Raw genomic sequence first — 22187 nt, 5'->3', positions numbered from 1 at the left:
TAATACCACATTCCCTCCCTTTTGCGTTGCAGACGTGGTGGTAAACGAGCGCTGTAAGTACAAAGCGATCGCCGACGAGATGGATCAGACGTTCGCCGACCTGGCCGGATATTAGCAGCCAGGCTAATTCTGTGCGACAAGGGCACAAACACGTGCATACACGTACACGTACAACACACAGACCACACCCATATACAAGTATAACTGCATATATCTAGAACAAAAAGGTAAAGTCGGGGACGGGCGAAATTCGTGTCTAAATTAAACGATAAATTAGCAAGTTGACCTAAATAAAAATCAGAATTTCCATTATGGAATGAAATATTTCACGATGGGTCGATTTTTAACGGTGTTCCGTAGAGTGAACGTCGCGAATGAATTGTTATTAATTTTATTCGAGTAAAATTTTGCCCGTCTCTGAATAAAAAGAAAAAAAAAATACGAAAGATCACGCTACGATAAAAAGACACTGCCAGCACGCGGACCCTTCAACGCACGACGCCCAAACGTTGATTCCCGACAAGAGGCGCGCCGACAGAGCCCAGGACGAAGAGGACGCGACGCCAGGCGTCTCGTACGCGCTACCTACACAGCGTGAGACGTTCGACGGATCTTTCCGACGGTGATCCGGTTTTAGAGTGGTTTTACGAGATGCCGAGGAGAAACGAAGAACTTTGGACTTTGATCGAGGCTGTTAAAAACGACGATAGAGTATTGACATTCCGTAGCGGAACGTTTCAAAAGCGTTTACGGATTCTGATTGAGTTGCTGGTACGTTTTGATGCAGAATGTTTTGGATAGGACCTGTGTTCGGTAAGATTTAACGATGAATGTGTTTTGAACAGAGCATTAGTTTATTTAAGGGGGTATTCGTTTTTTTAGGGCCAAATATTCATTCGAATTTGTGACTTTTAAAAATTATACCCACCTTATTGATCAGAATTAAATAATTCAAAGTGACTTATAAAGTTGTCTTTATAGTTGCGTTTATATGTATAATTGTGGGTTATATAGGATAACAGAAATCACGTACAAAATTTCAAATCGATTGGTTGATTACTGTATTCGAATATCACTAAAGTCTTTTTCTAAAAGTTTCAGCGCAGCCTTCAAACCTCTGCAACTTTGTTCACGATACAAATTTCGTTATATTATTTAATACTCATATTCTGAAGCAGGGGTGACGAATTGTGTCTACTCCTACTTTTCTGTTTCGCGCAAGCGCAGCAGATCTGCCCCCACTATACTCTGCAGAGTTGGGACCTGAGCCCGCTTGGGCCCTAAACCAGTGTGGAATCTGATCGTGGGGGAATTTGGACACTATATTTATAAAGACTCATTTTTTTACCTGAGAAAAAACGAATGCTCGCTTAACGAATAATATAGAAGACAAAGGAAACAATTTACAATTTTGTTTGAAGATAATAAGAACGGAGGGATTAAAAAAAATTCGTGGAGGATTTATTCGATAATGCTCGAGGTCTGACTTTGTACTGCAGTTTCTTTTTATTGCGTGATACGGAACAATAAGGGAAACAAAATATTCGAGGTTTTACAGACGACTGATTTTTTTTATATTCAAATACTTTCAGACTGGAATTCTTCCTTCAAACTTTTGTGTAGCTTATCGACACATTTATTTTGAGCTTCCCATTTAGGCAAAGAATATTGTAAACGAGAAACTTGGAGTTTACAGTTCGGAGTAGAAGCAACTACCCAGTTAAAGCATTGGATGAAAAATCCTTCTTTTTTCTACGATATTTGTAGCTTTGGTAAAGGTAAACTCGTAGTCTTCGTTAGAGTAATTATGTTCTTCCTTTAGTTAACAGAGGTGATTCTATATATCATAAGAAAAAAAGGTGTAAAATAACTTGTAACAATTTTTTGACACTGGCTTCGAATCACCCTGTGCATTAGTACAAATTGACATTTCCTCTCGAACTGTTTCTATCATGATATATTTCAATTTTTACTTCTTTTTCATTTTTATAACCATCGTCTATACTTTTGCAACATGTTTAGAGGATTCGTAAATGGCGTTTCACGACCATTAAATCGAGTATCGATGCTCCATCGCTGTGTAGGAAATTCCATCCCTGCGTTTCACCCCAAATTCATATCCACCTGGTCTCGTACCCTCCATCACCGCGTTTATTATAAAGTTTAGCTTGTCACCGTAACGACCAATCTCTCGACTCGTACTCAAAGATGGGCAAAATCTCGTTCGAACGATAGATCGCGAATAAAAAAAAAGTACAATGATTTATTCTTGAAATATAATTTCACGTCTGACATTCCAATTTTAAATCGACGAGTAATGAGTAAAAAATCATTTGTCTTTCATTCGTTGCTCGAAGTTTTTGACTAGACGAGAATTTTGCCCATCTATGTTCATACTTGCCATTTGTTTCACTATAAGAAACGGCTTTATTCGTGCCAAGGATTGTGTCGAGACTCGAGCAATGATAATCACCGTTGACATTGTCCGAACGGATCGTTAGTCGAGAGCAAGGAATTATTAGATTTCTAGGAAGGTTTTTCGATCGATTAGGAACGTCTGTAATCGACGAAAATCTTTGTAATCGTTCGTTGGAGCTTAATAAGGAACGGTCAAGGATAACTATGTTGTAAATTCATGTGTTAAAAAATATTTGAAGGATGGCTCAATAAATTAGACGAGGCCTTGAACATTACATTCCAACGAAGTATGGTCTGCGACAAGGACGAAAATTTCGCTTTGTCGATCCATCGATCGATCGGCTACTGTGGGGATCGAATCTTTCAGCGTCCAAAGGTCAAAGGCTCTCCCCACTCCTTCTCACGTTATATATAATATGTCACCTGTGATTAACCCCTTCGTGCCTGTACCTAAATGCGGTGAATTTTTTGTTTTTTTAATGCATATAAAAATATATTTGTGAACAATGTATACAAACCTACGCCTATGATTAACATGATTATTGTTCTGGTGATCCTGAATAAAAAGACCAAAAAGATCCTATTGTGCATGAGTGTGTCAAATTTTAAATCAATCAGTGCATTGGTTCCCCGAATATTAAAAGATGTCGTTTGGAGAAAATCTACTATAAAATTTGGTATACAATATTCGAAGTATACAGAATTCAATTGAAAATTCTATTGTCAATCATTTAAATTGCACCATTAAAGTTTTCAAGACTTGTATCTTTAAGGAAATTAAAACAAAGTGATTTTTATTATCTCCAAACTAGGCATATTCCTTGAATTAAATTTGCTCGATTCTGTATGTAATTCATATGGCAATATTAAACATTGACATCTTTGTCACGTGACATTAATCGATAACAGAAGGGGTAACGACCTTGGTGCCAAAAGATTTGGCCCTCGCAGTAGTCCTATTTTAGGATTTAGGATTTAAATTCGCTGCTATTATATTAATCGTCGATTGTGTTTTGCGATCTTTGTCGCACGCTTGTTCGCTTTTGTGTCTCATAACGTTGCGAGACACGAATGTTTGCTAAACAATATGTTGCAAAATATAATGCTTCGATCGTAAATGCTTGAAATTTCGTTGTGCAGGCAAACGACGCTAATGTATTAACCTTTTGACTGCTTCGAAACTTTTTATTGGCGCTGCTGTTAACGCGTTGACTACACATTCACATAATGCGATGATATAAATACTGACGTCACGTTCTGAAAAAAATAAATCAAAATTGTGGTATGAAATTTTTTCGTACGTGGCCTCATTTTCGAGAAAATCGACTTCGAATTCGCGCGGCGCGCGCGCTTTATTGCGTTGCTCCGAGCAATTTCGAAGTCGATTTTCTTGAGAACGAAAGCTCCTAGAAAAAAACTTTATTACACATTTTGAATATATTTTTTCAAGACGAATCGTATTTCCATCGAATTAGACTACTTTAGAATATACTGCGTATCTCCATTAACGTTTGCTTCAACAAATTTATAAAAAATAATCTCTATATTATAGAAAATAAAAGTAATTAAATATTTCAATAATCGTTCGCTATTTATTTTACATTGTCGACGTACAATTAATCAGTCAACGCGTTAAGTGCGATTTCTGTTTTGGTTGCAAATTCGATTGTAATTTCGGTTTCTCAGCATATATAGGTAGACAAATTTGAACTTTTAGATGAATTGCCGATCTTTTAGCAATTGTTGATAGTATGAAAACGATGTTCATCTTGCAACGAAAATGGTTAGGCAGTTGAAAGGGTGAGGCGAATGGTACGCGAGTAAAGTAAAGAAAAACGATCGCGACAATTTATAGGAAATTGATACGATAAGATTGAAACCGACACTTCGTGTTTTCTGCATTGTTAAATAGCTGAATTTTTTCAATTTTCCATGCGTTACTGGTGAAAACCAGAGTTGGGCATTATTAGCGTGCAAGATTTCGTTACAAATAATTTTCGTACATATCAACGAGTTTTCTCCTACGCTCAACTTTCACGTCTCGCGTTCGTATAAAACATTCGTTCGTGCATTTCATTAAAGATCTTGCCCAAGTCTGTTTCGAATACGAATCCAGCCGAGAATTTAATACGCGCGCTAAATTGCCGCAAATTCAGTTTTATACGAGTAACCCTTCTACTGTACTTATATCGCTCTCAATAAATGTGCATTTTTTATACCTGAACGTCGATTCGTTTCATTTAACAGCGGCTGCAGTTTCCGTTGCGCTAAAAACATACTTTTTATTTCGTTGCAACTTCCTTTCGATTCATTTATCGCTGGCGCTGAATGAGCAGCTGTCTTTTTTTTTTTTTAATAAATATATTTGTACTAATGAATCTCGAAATCTTGTACAAATATAAATAATAATCTTCGACTCGATACGGTTGAAGGAAAACAAAGTGTAGTGTATTCGCTCGTTAATACGTTGACTATCACGCCAGTTAAAATTATGTGAAAAATAGAAATATTCAAAAATCGAATTGTATGTTATTTTACAACATACTAAACGAATTATTATTTACAAGTTTACAAATACTAAGTATCTTCCACTGGCGGTTAGTAAATATTTTAGAGTTCTCTGTCATAATACAAAATACTCGATGACCTATAGAGAAAGGGTGCAAATTGCATAATAGGACACTTTTAATCTATTTTTATGAGTACTATATACTCTAAAATTCGTCTGCCTTGTAATCTTAGATCACATTGTATAATAATAAAATACTGGTATTATAGTGACGCAATTAGTTTCTTTTACTAGTGAATTTCCACACTGTTGTTAAGTTGAACAGCTGGAAAATATAAGGACAATGGAGAGACAGGAAGATAAGCAATAATCTGGCGATGATTACATAACATATTCATTGTTTATGATTTCGTATCATAATATAATATTATCTGCTTTAAACAACACTAATATATATATTTCTGTATGTTTCTCAATTATAATCGTAGATCGTCTTATCGGTGTTCTAATAATTACAAAAAAGAAAAAAAAAAGAAATTGCTAACATGTTTCCAAAAATATGAATATATCTCCTCGCGGTATCACGAAGTCGAACGACGTTCCACGCGCACGTAACAACATTGCCGTTTAGTTCCTTCGCATAGCGTTCTCCTAATCTCCTATTCAGGTAAATGCAATGCAAATACGTTCCCCGAGGAACCAAAATTTCAAAACGGACAGGTAATTTCGAAACGTGAGACAAAAGAAAACAGAGGACAACGAGAGGGCGCAGATACTCCGCAATGGTAACACGATATTCTCATTATCGTCGACGAGTTTCCTCGATCACTATATTATCTGTACATTAATTGGACATCAGGCATAAAGCTATCTATGAAAATCGAGACCATCGCGGAGAACAATCTCATATTGCCGATAATCCCGCGATTGTTCGAGAACATATCCGAGGAAGCGATCAAATCCTTTCAGTACTGTGTGTGCATGTGTTTCCTGTACGAATAATGTTTAAATATCGCGAGAGGAAGAAACACGGACCGTGATTCCCATTTCTATTTGCATACGTGATACTCCGGAAGGTCAGGTTGATGCCGAATTCCTTCGTACGGACAATTAACACGTTCGCTGCCAGACGAGAATCGTGCAATTTTCTGCAAAAATTCACAATGGAAGATCCTGTCAGCCGTGTATAGGTGATATGCCAGTCAAAGTCAAACCGCGGTCGTTTACGTGTTTTTACGAAGGCTCGCTTCGAACAGCAGTTTCCACCGGTATTGTGTCGTCAGCACTGAGAGAGGAAAACGTATTATTAATCGAATAAACAGTCGATTCTCGCAGATTTTTAGGAGATTCGTGAACGTACGCGCTCCGAAGAGCTCGAGCCCAGCTCGCTTTTCGTACACAAGAAACCAATTGGACTTTTTGACGGAAAATTTCGTCGTTGCCACGACTGGAGATTTTTCTGCAACAATCTGCCTGACGGTACAGCAGGTCACAGAGCACGCCGCGAACGCAGGATTGTGATGGAACGTTGCAGTCGTTGCCACGTCCGCGACACAAGAGGCTCGGTGTTGATCGTCTAGAGTCCCTTCGAAAGCTACCCAGCTTGGGACTCTGTCGGTTGCGTCAGTCGAGAGTGCACCGAGTGGTGGAGTTGAGGATTCGAGGAGCCTTCCTTCCACCTCTAGGATGTTTGGAGTTGCTTGAGGCTTTTCTCATTCATTACTGTACATACTGCCTTGGAGCCAGTTGGACCACTGTGTTATCACTGTGTAGTAACCGTAGGATGGTTGGAGTTGCTTGAGACTTTCCTCCCATTACTGGACATACTGTCTTGGAGCCTTACAATCTCCATTTGGTGCCCCATTCGTGGCATTGCTGAGACAATCCCGTAGATTCAAGGAAAACCTGATCTGCCCGATTGCATTTATCAAAAGCAAATTAGTACAGTCCAGAAATTACTGCGCTAAGCGACAGTTTCCCCTTTCAAACACACTAGATTTGGAGCGCGAGGTAAACAACTGACGAGCGCGTAAACGTAATACGTGACCTGCTGTACCGTCAGGCAGATTGTTGTAGAAAAATCTCCAGTCGTGGCAACGACGAGATTTTCTGTCAAAAAGTCCAATTAGTTTCTCGTATACGAAAAGCGAGCTGGACTCGAGCTCTTCGGAGCGCGTACGTTCACGAATCTCCTAAAAATCTGCGAGGATCGACGGACGAAGACTCGAAGGCGCTGTCGAATTCGACTGTTTATTCGATTAATAATACGTTTTTCTCTCTCGGGGCTAACGACACAATACCGGTGGAAACTGGTGTTCGAAGCGAGTTTTCGTGAAAAATCAACGAATAAAAACACGTAAACGTCCACGGTTTAATTGTTTGTATGCCAAAGGAATTCGGTGCCAGCCTGACCTAGATCAACACGTATGCAAGCAGAAATGGGAATCACGATATTTAAACAAATAAAACGGCGCAGAATTTAAGAAACGCGTTCCGTTCGACTACACATATTATTTAACAAAGTCCATTGTTCAAAATAATCACGATATAACCCACTCAAAATACGTTTTCGAACGAGATTTAACCCCGAGGTCGTCGATATTCCTCGCTAGCCCATAGATGGACAACATTTTATTCGCACAATAGGAACCAATAACACCAACGTATAGCAATTTATTCGCGATTGTTTGATGAAATGGTCAAATTTTTATTTGTTGACGATGAGAATATTTATTCTACAATTAAAATGTTGCCCATTTTTGCGCTAGCCTCGTGATGGTACGTTTCTAAAGGTTCAAAAACAATTTTGTATCCGCTAATTTGGTTGGGATACCAACTCTGGAAATTTATAATTATGAAGAAAATAAACTGTAAATCGCACAGCGAAAAGTTCAAGTCAATAATGCGGCTGGCTTGCATTGAGTGAAATTGAAAATATAATTATTAGTAAATACGGTTAGGTGATTTGAATGTGTGGTAATAGTACCATACCAAATATATTTCTTTCGTTCTTTAGAATCGTCAGACTTATACAGTCAGACTATATTTAAAAAAAGATTTTTAATAGTTATCTTTTTCGATTGTTCGATAAAAAATAGAATCGACAGCCTTGAAAATTCACTGCTGAAGATTATTAGATCTTCATTTCGTAAGGTGCCCAATACTTTAAAAGTTACGTCAATGTATACAGGCTGAACATTTTTGTAAAAGTATTACAAAATTAAATGTATAGTTTCATCTTTGATAGTTGGTTCATTTTCCACAATAATCCACAGAGGCAAAATCTGTTATTGTTTCTTAAGATTGTCTATCTATAAATTGTAAATTCCACTCTGAAATTCCTTATACTAAGTTCGTTTTCTTAAATCGAATTCTTTTGCTGTCTAAGCAAGTTCATTATCGAGTATTATAGCTCAAGATACCATACTAATTAACCCTTTGCACTCCGACAGTACTTCCTTATTTTTATACAATTCTCTATACCGTTTTGTTTCTTTCTCGTATATAGTGTAATGTAATCTGAGTTCAAGAAACGTTCGATTCAAGTTCTTTGCAGAGGTAATTATTTTACGATGTAATAGAAAGTGATTTAGCTTTGTAAAGTATAAGAAACGTATAAAACTAATAAAATACTTGGTAAAATTCTGTTTTAGAATATTTAAAACTGTATGAAGCTATATCATATTTTTATTCGTGTCCCCTTTATATTTTACAATATAAAATTAAAAAACAATATAAAAAATAGTGCAATTTGCAAATTTTAAGTGAACTTCGTGCTTGGATTTTATTCATAGTATTCGAATATTTTAGTCTTAAACTGCCTGAAGTGCAAAGGATTAAAAACAGTCGATCCCTACAGCACATACATTAAGCCAAAAAATAGTTGTCTTCCACTGCTAGTCGTCTTCTTCTTCTACCGCCATTTTTTTTCTGGCAGCACTAGTAGCAGGGGCTCCCAAACATTTTTTGGGCCCAATATACGATTGAAAGACTCGCGTTCCCCGAATCACCATATTAAATACTATCTGATACTTCGTAAAATGCACGATCAATGCCCCTCGGAAGATTTTCAGGCACGGTCGGCGTCGTTCAGCACTGAAAGGATCATAGAAAGCCGAAGAAGCATTTTAACATGGGCGAACCTCGCGTGATAAAACTTAACAGCTATTAGGTAAATGTTGGTTAATGTTGTTAACTAGATAAAGAGCGGTAATAAAGTTTTTAACGATTGTTACTTTCCTTACGTGCATCGTATCGAGCAGGCGAGCGTAACGAAACATTCGCGTTCAACAACATTATTACAAATCTTCGTTATCTTAACTAGATTCACTTTCAAAAATAGTTCTATAAAAAAGAATTATTGAAAATTCTGTCCTATCGTAACGACACACGATAACGTTAGTTCGTGAATTATTTTTTTTTTTTCATCGATCTGGTCCCCGTCTTAATCGCGACGCAAGCTCGCGGTTAGATTGTCCTAATTAAAGGTCTACGTATATAAGGCACATCGTTGTTCCTTTTGAATCACAATGAACGGTGTGGCGCCGTAGATGTTTCTAGTCCAAGTTTCTTCGCTAACCCGATAATATTCGAGATACTATCGTCGTACAATAAATAGCAATTTTTCACCGAAACTTTCGATCAGTTCCGTGTGCAACAAATGCGAAAGCAACGCGCGAACGTGGACAAAGACTGAGAGGACAGAAATCGTCAACAACGGTGCATACAAATGTAACAATAATTCTGTATTCCGATGAACGTATCGTGTCCCTTCGGGATAATAAAAAAGGAAAAGATCTAAGAAACGGTGTCGACGTAAAAAAAAAATATATATATATATATATTTGATAATCAATAAATGCTCGACCTTTCTGTCTTTGTCGTCGCACTATCGTCAAAACTGGTCCTTACTGTGATAAATAAGACGGAAAATGGAATCCTCGAAGCAGCGGAATGATTTCGAGAGGAAATAAAAACAGAACTGAACTGTATATAGAGGGTGTTCCGCATTTTTCCGTATACGCTTCAGCAGTGTGTTTTGCAAGTAAAACGAAGACTAAAATGTTATATAACAAAAAATCTATAAATGCTTTGTTAAAAAATTATAACAAAAATATAAATTGTAAAACTCGGTTGTTGATTCAGGACATTAAAATAAGAAAACAAATTTATAATAAAATAAAATCAATCTTTTGCAAGTATTCGATATCGTGAGTTTCTTTGTAATTTACTGAACATAAACTTGAACGATAGCTAAAAATTGTATGACAATAAAAAGTTATCATCGAAGAAAGAATACTTCAGCATACAAGATAGATGATAGAAACTAAACTCTGATAAAAAAGTGTTTAAGTTATCCACATAATTCTACGTTAAAAATATTTTTTCGTGCCTCAACTAGCAGTTGCTCTCCTTATTCAAAGTTTTAGTAAATTTGTTTGTTTAAATAATAAAAAAACATGACATTTCATATTTTTGTCATAATTTCTTAACAAATCATTTCTGAATTGTTTGTTGTATAACATTTCAGTCTTAGTTTTACTTGTAGAACACACTGTTGAAGTGTGTACGGAAAAATGCGCAACACCCTGTATATAATATACAGGCTGCCCAGGATTTTAATAGCCAAACTTTGTCAGTATATTGTACAGGATCAAATAAAGTAAACATGTTATAAAAACATACGTTGTTTAAAGATTAATTAAATTCACAATATTGAAAACAATCCACTGCGATACAACGTAAGAATAGTTAGGCAATAATTATATTAGCCTGTTTACGAGAGCTGTGTTTATTATTTGAGGTTATCAAACATTTTGAAGGCAACTTTCATCAGTATAAGTTGTTAGGCTTCGTGCCAAAATGCGGACATTGATTACGAATCAAGAGTATGCACGGTGTTTAGATCACTGTCATGGCGGAGCCCATACATTAACCTCTAAGATCGCTTAATCTCGCGTCACTCTTTTATCTGTGATGAAACTTGAAAAAAAGGAATGAAACAAGAATTCGCGTAATGAATTGATTCAAAAACTGAGTAATGCTTTCAATCAAATAAAACAAAAGAAAAATGATATCCCGTATAGTAATAAATACGATTTTCGACGGCTATTAATCTAGTATTACCAAGTACGATAAACATTTTTGATTTTTTAATTAATCCCGGAAGCTCAGATAGTAAATATAGCTCGCATAAATAAACTAAACTTTGTATTTTTTATTTTTGTCATAATTGTTTAATTCCTTCACCTATATGTATATAGTGTAAGACTTGTAGTAATACTTTCTTGTGTTATATAAATTATTGGTCTTTTATGCAAGTTGTATCGAGTTTTTCTGATTTAAATGATCAAGCTTGAGGACCATAAAACAAATAAACTTTTCCTCTGGAAACATGCTTGCAAACGTCTCGTTAAGGGAATATTGTTTTCTAACAAAACATAGGAACGAATAACATCAAAATATCTTTGGTTATCATGATCTGAGGTTACTAGAATGTTTATTCATTCATTTAGAACAAAGGTAATAATGAGATTCTCGTTTACCACTGAATCGAATATAAATTTAATTATGAAAACACAGATACATAATTTGAGGTTATTAATTCATAAGTCTTCTATCTTTAGAGGATCTTCTAGGTGTCTGTAAGCAATCTTCCAAAAGAAAAATTTATTTCCTTCATGGTCCTACGTTCGTATCCCAAGTCTGACCATTTAAAAATGAAACAAAAATAAATGCACGTCGGGATAACTAAATTTAAAAAATTGTCTAATAATATAAAGGGTTAAGAAAGCTTGTTCCCATGTTTATATAAGATTTTCCTGTTATTTACATCCATAGAATATACCGTCAGAGTTTGGCCATTCAAACCTGTGACATCCTGTGTATGCAGGTGCCTCGGATTCGATCGACTCTTTCACAGAAATTATTGCTAGCGAAAGGCACTGTGTCGCGTTCATCTTCGAACGGAATTTGGTCCCAAACGCGATGGAATTACGGCCGTAGTTGACGACTTAAATGCAAAAACACGATGCCAGACACTCCGAGAGGATGGAGCGTCGAAGAACGATTTTCGACTGGAGTCGCTGTTCCGTGACGCGAAGCGTCCAGAATCTCGGTCGAGCTCCTCGTGCCCTTCGAAAAAGGAAGATCGACGATTTCTATCGAATACGACGCTACCGGAAGTACCGTTACCAGGCTAATAAAGAATCTCCGTGTTCGCTGGTCCCGGCCACTGTCTTTCTTTCGCTCCTACATTCGAACATCTCTTCCTTTTTCAGAGCATCCTCGGCGACGATCGAGCGCCCCGAATCCTGTTAGTGTTCGTTCTTGTTGCCGGCTGGTTCCGCGCCATTTTCCTCGTTCGTTCGACCGGACGGCCACCCGATCGACGCAGCGGGGATCAACGAAGACTATGAGGACGCGACGGGTTTCGGATGGTTTAAATTTGCGCCGGTTCGACGTAGTTCGCTGGCAACATGCCGTGTCGGCCTGTGCGCTGTACCAGACCGGTCATCCAGCCTGCGTCGATGGCCGTGCAGTTGACGATCAGATCCCCGTCGCAGAAGCTCACCTCGTCGAGGTCCTGCGCCTCGTAGTCGTACATCGCTCTGTACACTCTCTGGAAACGAAAGGAACGATATCATGATCGAGAAAGTTGCGCCGCCGATGGGAAAGGGAAGGCTGATCGGTTTGGGCATAAGGTTCGCTAGTGAAAGAATCGACCGCGGTGGACCTCCCACCAGTCCCCTCTGTCAAGGGGCATTCTTTCCTCGGTTACTGCCTTGACCAGCTAGTTCTGATACTCGTGACTGCCGTCCACTCGTGAGTTTTACGTTTGGAGCCCCGGTATCGAGTATGTGACCTTTCTAACGATAGATTTACGGACACCGATTGCACGCATTTTTTTGCTAAAACGATTTTTCTTTCAATCGGAGCTCGTATTTGTATCGTTAGAATATTTTAATTCAACATGAATCGTTGAGGGATAATATTTATGGGAATCTGAAACGCGTCAAATTTAACCCTTTATGCTACAACCACCCGTGAGGCTCGTAGTCAGGTATTCGGACCAAATGTAAACACCGCGTGCCACTATGGAATGGCTCGAAAGCTGGGCACTTTTGTTTAAACTTTGGGCTCACACTGTTTAAATCATAGGACAAGGAGTTAATTGAAAGTTCTACCGATTTTAAAAGTAGGAAAATTGTTCGGGGAGGTCCTTGTGTTTAGGTAGCGGTATTGCACGTATCGAAAGAACTTACCCCGACATTGGTGGGTGGTGGGGGCGGCGGCTGATGCTGTGGGACGTGATTGTTGTTCGTGGCTGGCGTCAACGATCCATAGTAGTCGTTCACGGGGTCTATGTCTGCCACAGAGCCGATTTTTCTGGTAGGTGGATTCGTCACTAGAACGAGTCATCATCGCGTTTGGATAAAACAAGCAACATGGCGGCATGTCCTCAAACTAATTCGAATGGAAGTACCTTCTTTACAAACCGAGCGGTCTGTACAGTAGAACCTCGATTATTGCACGACAGTACGGTTCGTTGTACTGTTTCGACGATATTGATTTACTTTCGTTTTGGTAACCTCGATTATCGCAGGAATTTTCTACTCTTAGTTTTTGCACATATCGAGGTTTTACTGTATCCAACGAATGTAACGAAATCGCATTATGGAGTAGAAATAAACTCCTTTAATAGTTTCCGTTGATACAGTGAAAGTGAAGTATTTTATAATAAAGGGTCTCATATTATAAAAATTCTAGTTCGAACATCATTTAAAAAGAAATAAATGTTCTTGCGCGAACCTATAATAAAATCTAATAAATTTTAACAAATTCTACTAAACTTTAATAAATTTTAATGAATTCTGATATATTCGAATACATTTCAACAAATTACAACTATGAAACTTTGTCTAATGAATGTTCCGGAAATAACTACTTCCGCGGAACTCTTATTGCAAGAGTACTAAAAATATCTGTCCCTCGAGTTTTTTTACAGCAGTACTTGGAACTTACGTTTTCCATAAAAATGCCTGCCACGAGAACAGATATTTCTTCGAGGAAAAAGTGTAGGTTTAAATAGAATTTAAAAAGATTGAATTATTTTCGATTTAATTGCTGGTGAATGGATGTAGTGTCGACGTGTGAGCAACGATAAAAAAAAAACTACAACAAATGCAGGACACATTTACACAAAATACAGAAATATGGTCTGACCAGCCACCGTTAACCACAACTTTCTCGATTATATATTACTTTGCACAGAAAAATAGGGGGGAAAAACACACGTCATCTGTTAGAAGCACAACATACAACGTAATGAATTAGTGTTCGACTCGACGATAAATTTTACACAACGCCGACGTTGGGAAGATAATAATTGACGTTACAATAGGAGTGGCCGAAGTGTATCTACCTATATCGTTCGAACTAATCCAATTAAAAGGCAATCTATTGAAACTGGCCATTGCCGGTTGCGTAACGAGTGGCCAACCCACATGGCCATATCATTCGTACACGAAATAAAGGAAAACTAGAACTATACCAAGTGCATTTAACTATCCATTCGTTATCATACAAATGCACTATGTGGCCCAAATGAAGCCTTACAAACTGTTTCCTCAGGAACAAAGAAGAAGTATTTATACTCTAGTTAAATGGTCAAGTGGGGGCTATTTTCCCATGCGCGACTGATAGAAGAAAAACTAGAACCCCCTAGATTTTTTAAAATGCACGGTAGTATTATTTTCTATTATTTGTATGCTCTTGTTTAACTGAATAACATTTGAATAATTTCTTTTTCATGTTACATAGTTACAGAATTAAAATCTATCCTAGATATGCGTTTAGGAACACAGGTATACTAAGCTATTTCAATACTAAAACAAACTTGTGTTTGTTTGCAGAATAAAAAGAAATTGTTCAAGTAAATATTAAATATAAATTATGAAAAATTGCCCAAATAATACAATAATACCACCCCTATTTAAAAAAATCTAGGATGCTCCATTTTTCTTTTCAACAACTGACTCAAAAGAATTTATTGCAAAGAGATTAACTTCTCTAAACCGTGAAAAGATGAAGTCCATATCTTCGTTAGTTTCTACGAAAACCATTTTGTCAAATTTTATTTGGACGGCATAGAATAGTATATTGCATTTATCAGATATTTCCTGGAGTATCTCTATTGTCTTCTATGAAAAGATCATTTTCTTAAAAGTGTAGGCTACCTTCAACCCCCCTCCTGCGCAATCAATTTTTGCAACTCGATACAAAGTGATTCCAGAAACTAGGACAGGCTCCTTTCTAACTGAAGACAGAGAAAATTTTTCTAGAGAAAAGTTAGCTTAACGAGGACTATCTTTCCGTGATATAATTTCTTCTGAAATCAACGAGGCGGGTCTAGCGTGCGCATGCAATTCTTTTTTTAAAGACTGTAAATCTTGTTTGCATAAACTAATTCCCATCGTTGCACTGCGTGTAAAAGTATTCGAGTATCGAGGTGCATTAGAAAATATTCCTCGCTTCGAAACTTCAATTTATTAACCCGTGTTAACTATAATTAACTAATGAACAAGCGAAACCATGCCCGGCGATTAAAATAACGAAGGGGAAAATAAGAAAGGAAGATGAAATTTAGAGCAAGAAATTTTCAAATATACTTTCGTTACTGCCTTTAAGTAACGTAATTGCCTAGAATTAAACGTAAAATAACTATAATGACTCACGTACTGAATAGTCTCTCTAAGAATATAATTGACTCCTAACTCATCTATACAAACTATTCACTCCAATAGTTTCAAATCACAAAAATACCACAAAGTTTCGAGTTTCGAGGGGTTTTGAAGTTTCCATATGTCCCGTCCCAGTAGGTAGCATAAACTCAATTCATGCGACCGACGGGAGACGAGAGCGATCAAATCCAGTCCCCCTCGCTTCTAACAAGGAGACCTTACAGTCGTGGACATTGCTTTTGAAACGATAACAGGTTTAAGTTATACTATATATTAAAAAACCCTAATAAGTTTCTTCATAATGAACCTTCGTTTTCGAGATATTTTGATTTAGAGTTTGGTACGTACAAAGTAAAAGAATTATTTAAATTTACTTTATAAAACAGGATGTGGTTAAGTCGGTAGAGCGATTAGCTACGAAGCTTTTGATAGTGGGTTTGAATCCCCACCAAGTCACTTTTTTTCTTTAATTATTTTGAAATGTAAAAATATATTTTATTTATTGTGTATATACGACATAAATATTAAAACAAAAAATCCTCCAATTTTTAATACAAAAAATAGTAGTACGTATAGTAGTATAGCAAAGATTAAAGGAGAGAATCTTCAGTTTTCATTGTTTTAGACAGTCTAACAACTCGTATTAAGAATAGTTAAACTTTACACACATGCAGTTCCAACATTACTAGCATTTTCTCCATGATTGAGCTACCGTTAGAAGCAGCAAAGCTCCTTTTTTGAAATGGTTTTTGGATTATGTCGATCTGATTTTCCGTTTTAGAGGTATCATAATTTATGTGAAGGGGTAATTTTTTTACTTTGACTGTCTCTGTATCCGTCTAATGCATCGAACCTTTTTCTCGCGCGTGAATTGTGACTGTCATGTTTACTATTTACGTGTGAGGTCAATGACCTCGCAACGTAAACAAACGCTCCGAACCCTTATATCTCCAGAACTAACCACGCAATCGACTTGAAACAAAATTCCTCTTCAAGGGCGTTTTATCTTCTATCCGATGAAAATTAAGAAATTTCGATACAGTTCGTAAATTTTCTGTATGAAGTTAAAGTACTAAGTATGCACATTTTGAGTAAAAGTATTGGATATTGTTGTACAGATTTTTAAAACATGCGACATAAAAGAGATATAAACTTCCAAACACAACTTTCTATACATATTATGTAAAAAAAAAAAAACAAAATAAAAACAATTGACCGGTCATGGTAGGAATAAGTATACATAGAGTCTAGAAAATGTCTAAAAAACAAAGGCCTATTGCGAAGAACCTAATTAGAATTTTTTGATTCTACGTATATACTATAACTCACATATCTGCTATCGTTCCAAAAGCAACTTCTACTACTGTAACGTCCCCTTACAGCCCGGATCGCGACACTTATACTGTATTGTAGATGACTCGGGGTAATTCTGACCTACTGGTCCTATCGGAACCGCGTAACCTCCAGATATCTCGTCTTCTGGTGCAGCATCTTTGTCGTTGCTCGAAAGCGAACGAGTCTAGGGTCGTAAAATCGTCGTAAACTCACCTGGTCCCTTGTCGCTAGTATAAATCACAGTGGTGGCCGCCTGTCTGGCGGAATAAGGGCTCGGTCTCGCCTCGCTAAGGGGATCGTAATCGGCGATCCTACCTGGTGTCCTTTGCACCGGCGAGCACGCGCTTCTCGCGGCCGGTGGATTCGCGTTTACACCAGATGCTGGCGCGATCGTACCGTCCGTGTACTCTACGTACTCTAAATCCAACAGACCACAAGCTGGCGATATAATACTCTGGACAACGACTTACGACGGGAGCCGGTCACTCGAGGCTATTTAATCTAACTAAAAGACACAGCTGTCCCACTGGAGCCAGATCTCGGTGACATTTAGAGACGCAAATACTGGGGAGGGAATCTCTTGGAATATTTTAGTTTCAATGGACAGGTTTTTTTTATGATTAATACTTTACTATAAAATTAATTATGTACATATACAGGGTGTACGGCCACCCGTGGGAAAAATTTTAATGGGGGATTCTAGAGGCCAAAATAAGACGAAAATCAAGAATACCAATTTGTTGATGGAGGCTTCGTTAAAAAGTTATTAACAATTAAATTAAAAAATTTCGAATCGTTCTGGAAAAATTATTTTCGGTTGCGGGGGTCAATTACAATCATTTTTTGTGAATAGACATACCCCCGATATCCTATCCACTTTCTAGAAAAAAAATCGAGAAGGTGTGAAATTTTTCGACGGAAAACAAAAATTCAAATCCCAAAATCCTGCGCATTTTCGAGAAAAAAATTCAGTACGTGTGGAACTTTAAACGTTAATAACTTTTTACCGAAGCCTCCATCAATAAATTGATATTCTTGATTTTCGTCTTATTTTGGCCTCTAGAATCTCCCGTTAAAATTTTTCCCATGGGTGGCCGAACACCCTGTACAGAGATTGAATTGTAATAAGGTACATATTAGGTAGGGTAGATTATATGGATTGATATAAAATAAAAATTAAGTATACCTTTTGTATGTAGTAAATTATAGATACCAGTTACGAGTTATACGACACAAGTTAGAATTTCTACATATTCTTCGTCAAAATACGCGTTGTTTGCCGTTTAAAACATTAAAATCCTCCAATCCGTTCAGAAGTTATGACGTTTTAAAGATACGCATAAAATTTCAGAGTAGCATCTGGGCCTGAAGTTATATTTTCAGTAAGGAATTTTTTTCTCGAAAATGCGTAGGATTTCGGGAGTGTGTAATGACCAACAATGATTGTAATCGACTCCTGCAACCGAAAATAATTTTTTTTAGAACGATTTGAAAAATGTTTTCTTCGCCGAAAAATTTCAGCACCTACCCGAATGTTTTTCTGGAAAGTGGGTAGGATTTCGGAGGTATGCGTATTCACAAAAAATGATTGTAATTGACCCTTGCAACCAAAAATAATTTTTTTAGAAAGATGTGAAATTTTCTAATTTAATTTTGTAATAACTTTTTAACGAAGCCTCAGTCAAGAAATTGATATTCTTGATTTTCGCGTTATTGTGGTCTCTAGAATCTCCCATTAAAATTTTTCCCAGGGGTGGCCGAACACCCTGTATATCACGGATTAAAACGCATTCAAATATAGGAATTAGGAATTACATTTTACTAGGTATATCAAATTACTAATATTATATGTGTAATTTAAATATAGAATATGGATTTATAAAAGTAGAAATTCAGCTCAAAGACACTTCTGTGTGAAATATTTCACCTTACACACTGTCTTTATTTAAAATTTGTAATGTCTACAAGGAAATGGACATTGGAAGGACTAAGGAATATCATCATTTAGTCACTAGATTCGCCACTGTAAATATTATCAAAATCTTCGATGGGATAGCTGTGAAGTAAGAAAATTCAAGTGGAATAACTATTTACATTACTGCACTGTAAGTCAGAAGATTGCTTATTATTGTTGTACCAAAGAAAAGTAAATTAAGCGATAGGATGAACATGCTAGTAAAATTGAAAAGAAATTCACAGTTACAGGTATTACGTAATATATTGTAAATTGAAGTTGTTATTTCGTCTTAGGAAAAATAAACTTGGTCCATTATACACGAATGGTGCACAAAGCATCAAGATTGAAGCTGTTATTTTCTATTGTTGTTATCTCAGCCTACATCTTGCAATTTAGGATATTTCTAGCAATATGTCAAACCGTGTAACGCTTTTAGCACAACCCTAATTTTACCTTGCTTCGATTACTCGCGTGTAATTACTTTCTCCGCGAGGAACATGCACGCGTTCTCGATAGAATGGTTAATGAAAACACACAAAGTACTGCAAAAATCGTGATACAAGATAATTCTTCGTAAGAAAGTAGGTCCAGATGCTGTCGGGTATACTCCTCGTCTCGAATTTCTTTTTCACAAAAAGTAATTTCGAACTCGTAAATTTAAACTTAACGCAGTTTAAATAGCAAAATGGTCCTCGCGCCATTGCACCCCCATCGTTTGCCCTTCTATACTCATTTTTACGCGCATATTTATTCACGTAGGAAATACAATTTACCTCTTTATAAATATAAACTGTATTGCGAAAGGAAAGAAAAATCAGAAAGAAATTTCTAGTTCTGTTGGGTTAAACTCTTTTAATTCGAAAACCTTACGACTAAGCAACAATTATTCGACATAGGAATTCGGTATATTCATAGAGTATCTAAAACTATGCGACCCTTATTTTTTCGTTTCTATAAGAAAGAAATTACTCCTTGTGGGTTGCAAATCTATTTAATCGAATAGCTCGAAAACGAGTGAAGCAAGAAGAAAACGATAGTCCAAAAAATTTCAGGGTTTTTTACGAAAAATAGTACGATGTAATCAGAATGTTTACAGATGGCGTTTTTGTTAACCCAACCGATGTTTCTTTCACCCTGCAATACATAGTACGAAAAACAAAATTAAAACTTGAAAGTTAGACCTGATTTTAGGGTGACTGATTCTTTTAAACCAGCTCTGGACCAATTCTAAATGTTCTGTATATAAAACATGTTAAGCACGATCGCAATAACGTATACATAACACACATGTGGCAACATATGATCGACTTTAAAATTATATTAAAATCACAGATCACAAAACGGAAAGGTTAAAATGAATTTTAATTTTTGAGGATAAGTCGAGGGCACACCGAATACGCTTATATCACAATTTCCACGATACCCCGCGAGCTAAAAAAAAGCGCTAGCAAGACATTTGCCATTTGGTATATTACCGGATCGATGAAAGAGTCAAGACAGAAAATGTGTTTCCCGTTGACCCAGATGGATAGAAAAATTAGAAACGACATATTCACAGAAAAGATGGCGGGATGAGAGAGTCGATGAAAGTTTGACTCACCAATTTGTTCGCCGTTCTCGCCGGTCATCGTCCTTTTCTGCTCCATGATCGCCTTCTTCTGGAGCTCGCCGTGGTAGGCGACGTTCGAGATGATCTTGCTGTTTTGCTTGATTCTGAGCGTCTCCGGGTCGTCTGCCACCTGGGTGAACTTACCCTTCGCCTTCTCGAACTCCGCGTGATATTTCACGTTGCTCTGGATCTTCGTGTTCTCGGCGATACGCTTCAGCTCCGGCGTCTCCGCCATCGTCGTCGCTTTCGCCTTTGGTATGTGTCTAAAACACGAATCAGTCGCATCGATTAACCAAATTTTCTATTTAGTTTTCAGAACCGATCAACTTCCACATCCACGTCCAAAGCATAACTACACAAAATATTATACTGAATGATTTTAACGACCGTTTTAAATTTAATGTTTCTCGTTCCAGATTCAAGGATAACCCATTCGTAAATTTTTTGTTAATTTTACAAGTGTATTACTAGTCTGTTTCTATCAAAAACCAAAGAATCTGAAAGAAATAGCTTACATCGTATCCAAAATGGCATCCAAATTCTGGAGACTGCTGAATTTGAGTTAAATGTTTACAAAGTGTTTTAAGATTTGGACGAAGGAAGATATTGTCCGAATTAAGAGGGTATTACTGTCTAGACTGTTATTTTTTCAGCCTTCAGTATGATTTTTTTCTTATTGGTAGATAGGCTATTTTTTACTAAAATTTTGCAGATATATTTATTCGTCTTATAAGCATGTACAGTATTTTTTCACCACAAAATATTAAAAATTGTGGGAGTTATAACTTCTTGTGTAATGACTCTTCTGAAAATGGTGTTCTACTGATCCGCTAATCAGAAACGGAGGGTACTAAAGCATCTTCATCAGGAAGGGTGTAGTTATAGCAGAAACCAGGGAGAAGTAAAAATTTCAATAAATAAAGGAATGACAGCACTTCAAGTTTCGAATTTCTATTTTTTAACCTTTCTTTTGTCTTCAGCATATTAAAAAAAAATAGTAAAACTCAATATTTTAAAAAATCTCTAATTACAGCTATAAAGGCGTGCCTGCTGAATATTCTCTCCAAATTTGAAGTCAATCGGTCTGCTAGATCTTGAAATATCATGGAAGCCAGTTTTTAAAAAACATATTTAAACGAGAAGTTATAACTCCCATAATTTGTAATAATTTTTGATGAAAAAATACTGTACATGCTGGTAAGATGAATAAATATATCTGCAAAATCTCAGTACAAAATAGCCTACCTATCATTAAAAAAAAAATCACAAACACTGATAAAATGACAGTCTAGAATACCCCCTTAATAAATTCTCTATTAATTTTTCTATCAAAGACTAAAGACTCTCAAAGAAATAGTTTTGTGTCGAATCCAAAATGGCGTCCTAACATTAAAGACTACTGGACGTGAGTTAAATATTTACGAAGTGTTTTAAGATTGAAAAAGAGTGACGAGAACTGTTCTTGGACCTTCGGAGTTATTAAATTGTCTCCATTCGTAACGCAAATAATTACAGAGCGTGTAATTAATCGATCGTCGAGTTTAATAGCGATCCCGGAACTGCGTTTAAAATGTAAATTTAATTGCTGGTCGAATTTCCCTATCTCGATATCTTGGT

General features: G+C 36.7%; 2 protein-coding genes across 5 annotated transcripts in view; one reads left to right on the top strand and one right to left on the bottom strand.

Moving 5' to 3' along the window:
* The window catches only part of LOC122401245 (tropomyosin Per a 7.0102), a 56768-nt gene extending 52959 nt beyond the window's left edge, over window positions 1-3809 (top strand). Inside the window, exon 8 of one of the 3 annotated variants that reach the window (XM_043403259.1) lies at window positions 33-3809. In XM_043403259.1, the coding sequence (XP_043259194.1) occupies window positions 33-115 (83 nt within the window). In that variant the 3' untranslated portion in view covers window positions 116-3809. The remainder of the gene's footprint in view (window positions 1-32) is intronic. The other 2 variants (XM_043403256.1, XM_043403263.1) reach the window with 2 other exon arrangements.
* Window positions 3810-4028: 219 nt separating this feature from the next.
* The window catches only part of LOC122401223 (LIM and SH3 domain protein Lasp), a 52073-nt gene continuing 33914 nt past the window's right edge, over window positions 4029-22187 (bottom strand). The window contains exons 3-6 of one of the 2 annotated variants that reach the window (XM_043403215.1): window positions 20562-20833; window positions 17218-17421; window positions 13192-13334; window positions 4029-12548 (exon numbers count right to left, since the gene is read on the bottom strand). In XM_043403215.1, the coding sequence (XP_043259150.1) occupies window positions 12369-12548; window positions 13192-13334; window positions 17218-17421; window positions 20562-20833 (799 nt within the window). In that variant the 3' untranslated portion in view covers window positions 4029-12368. The remainder of the gene's footprint in view (window positions 12549-13191; window positions 13335-17217; window positions 17422-20561; window positions 20834-22187) is intronic. The other variant, XM_043403216.1, reaches the window with a different exon arrangement.

This window comes from Colletes gigas, unplaced genomic scaffold (assembly GCF_013123115.1).
Source record: "Colletes gigas isolate AHSC1104 unplaced genomic scaffold, ASM1312311v1 Colletes_gigas_Sc00023, whole genome shotgun sequence".
Lineage (NCBI taxonomy): Eukaryota > Metazoa > Arthropoda > Insecta > Hymenoptera > Colletidae > Colletes > Colletes gigas.
Note: the sequence above shows the minus strand (reverse complement) of the source record. Positions and strands in the feature narration are given on the sequence as shown.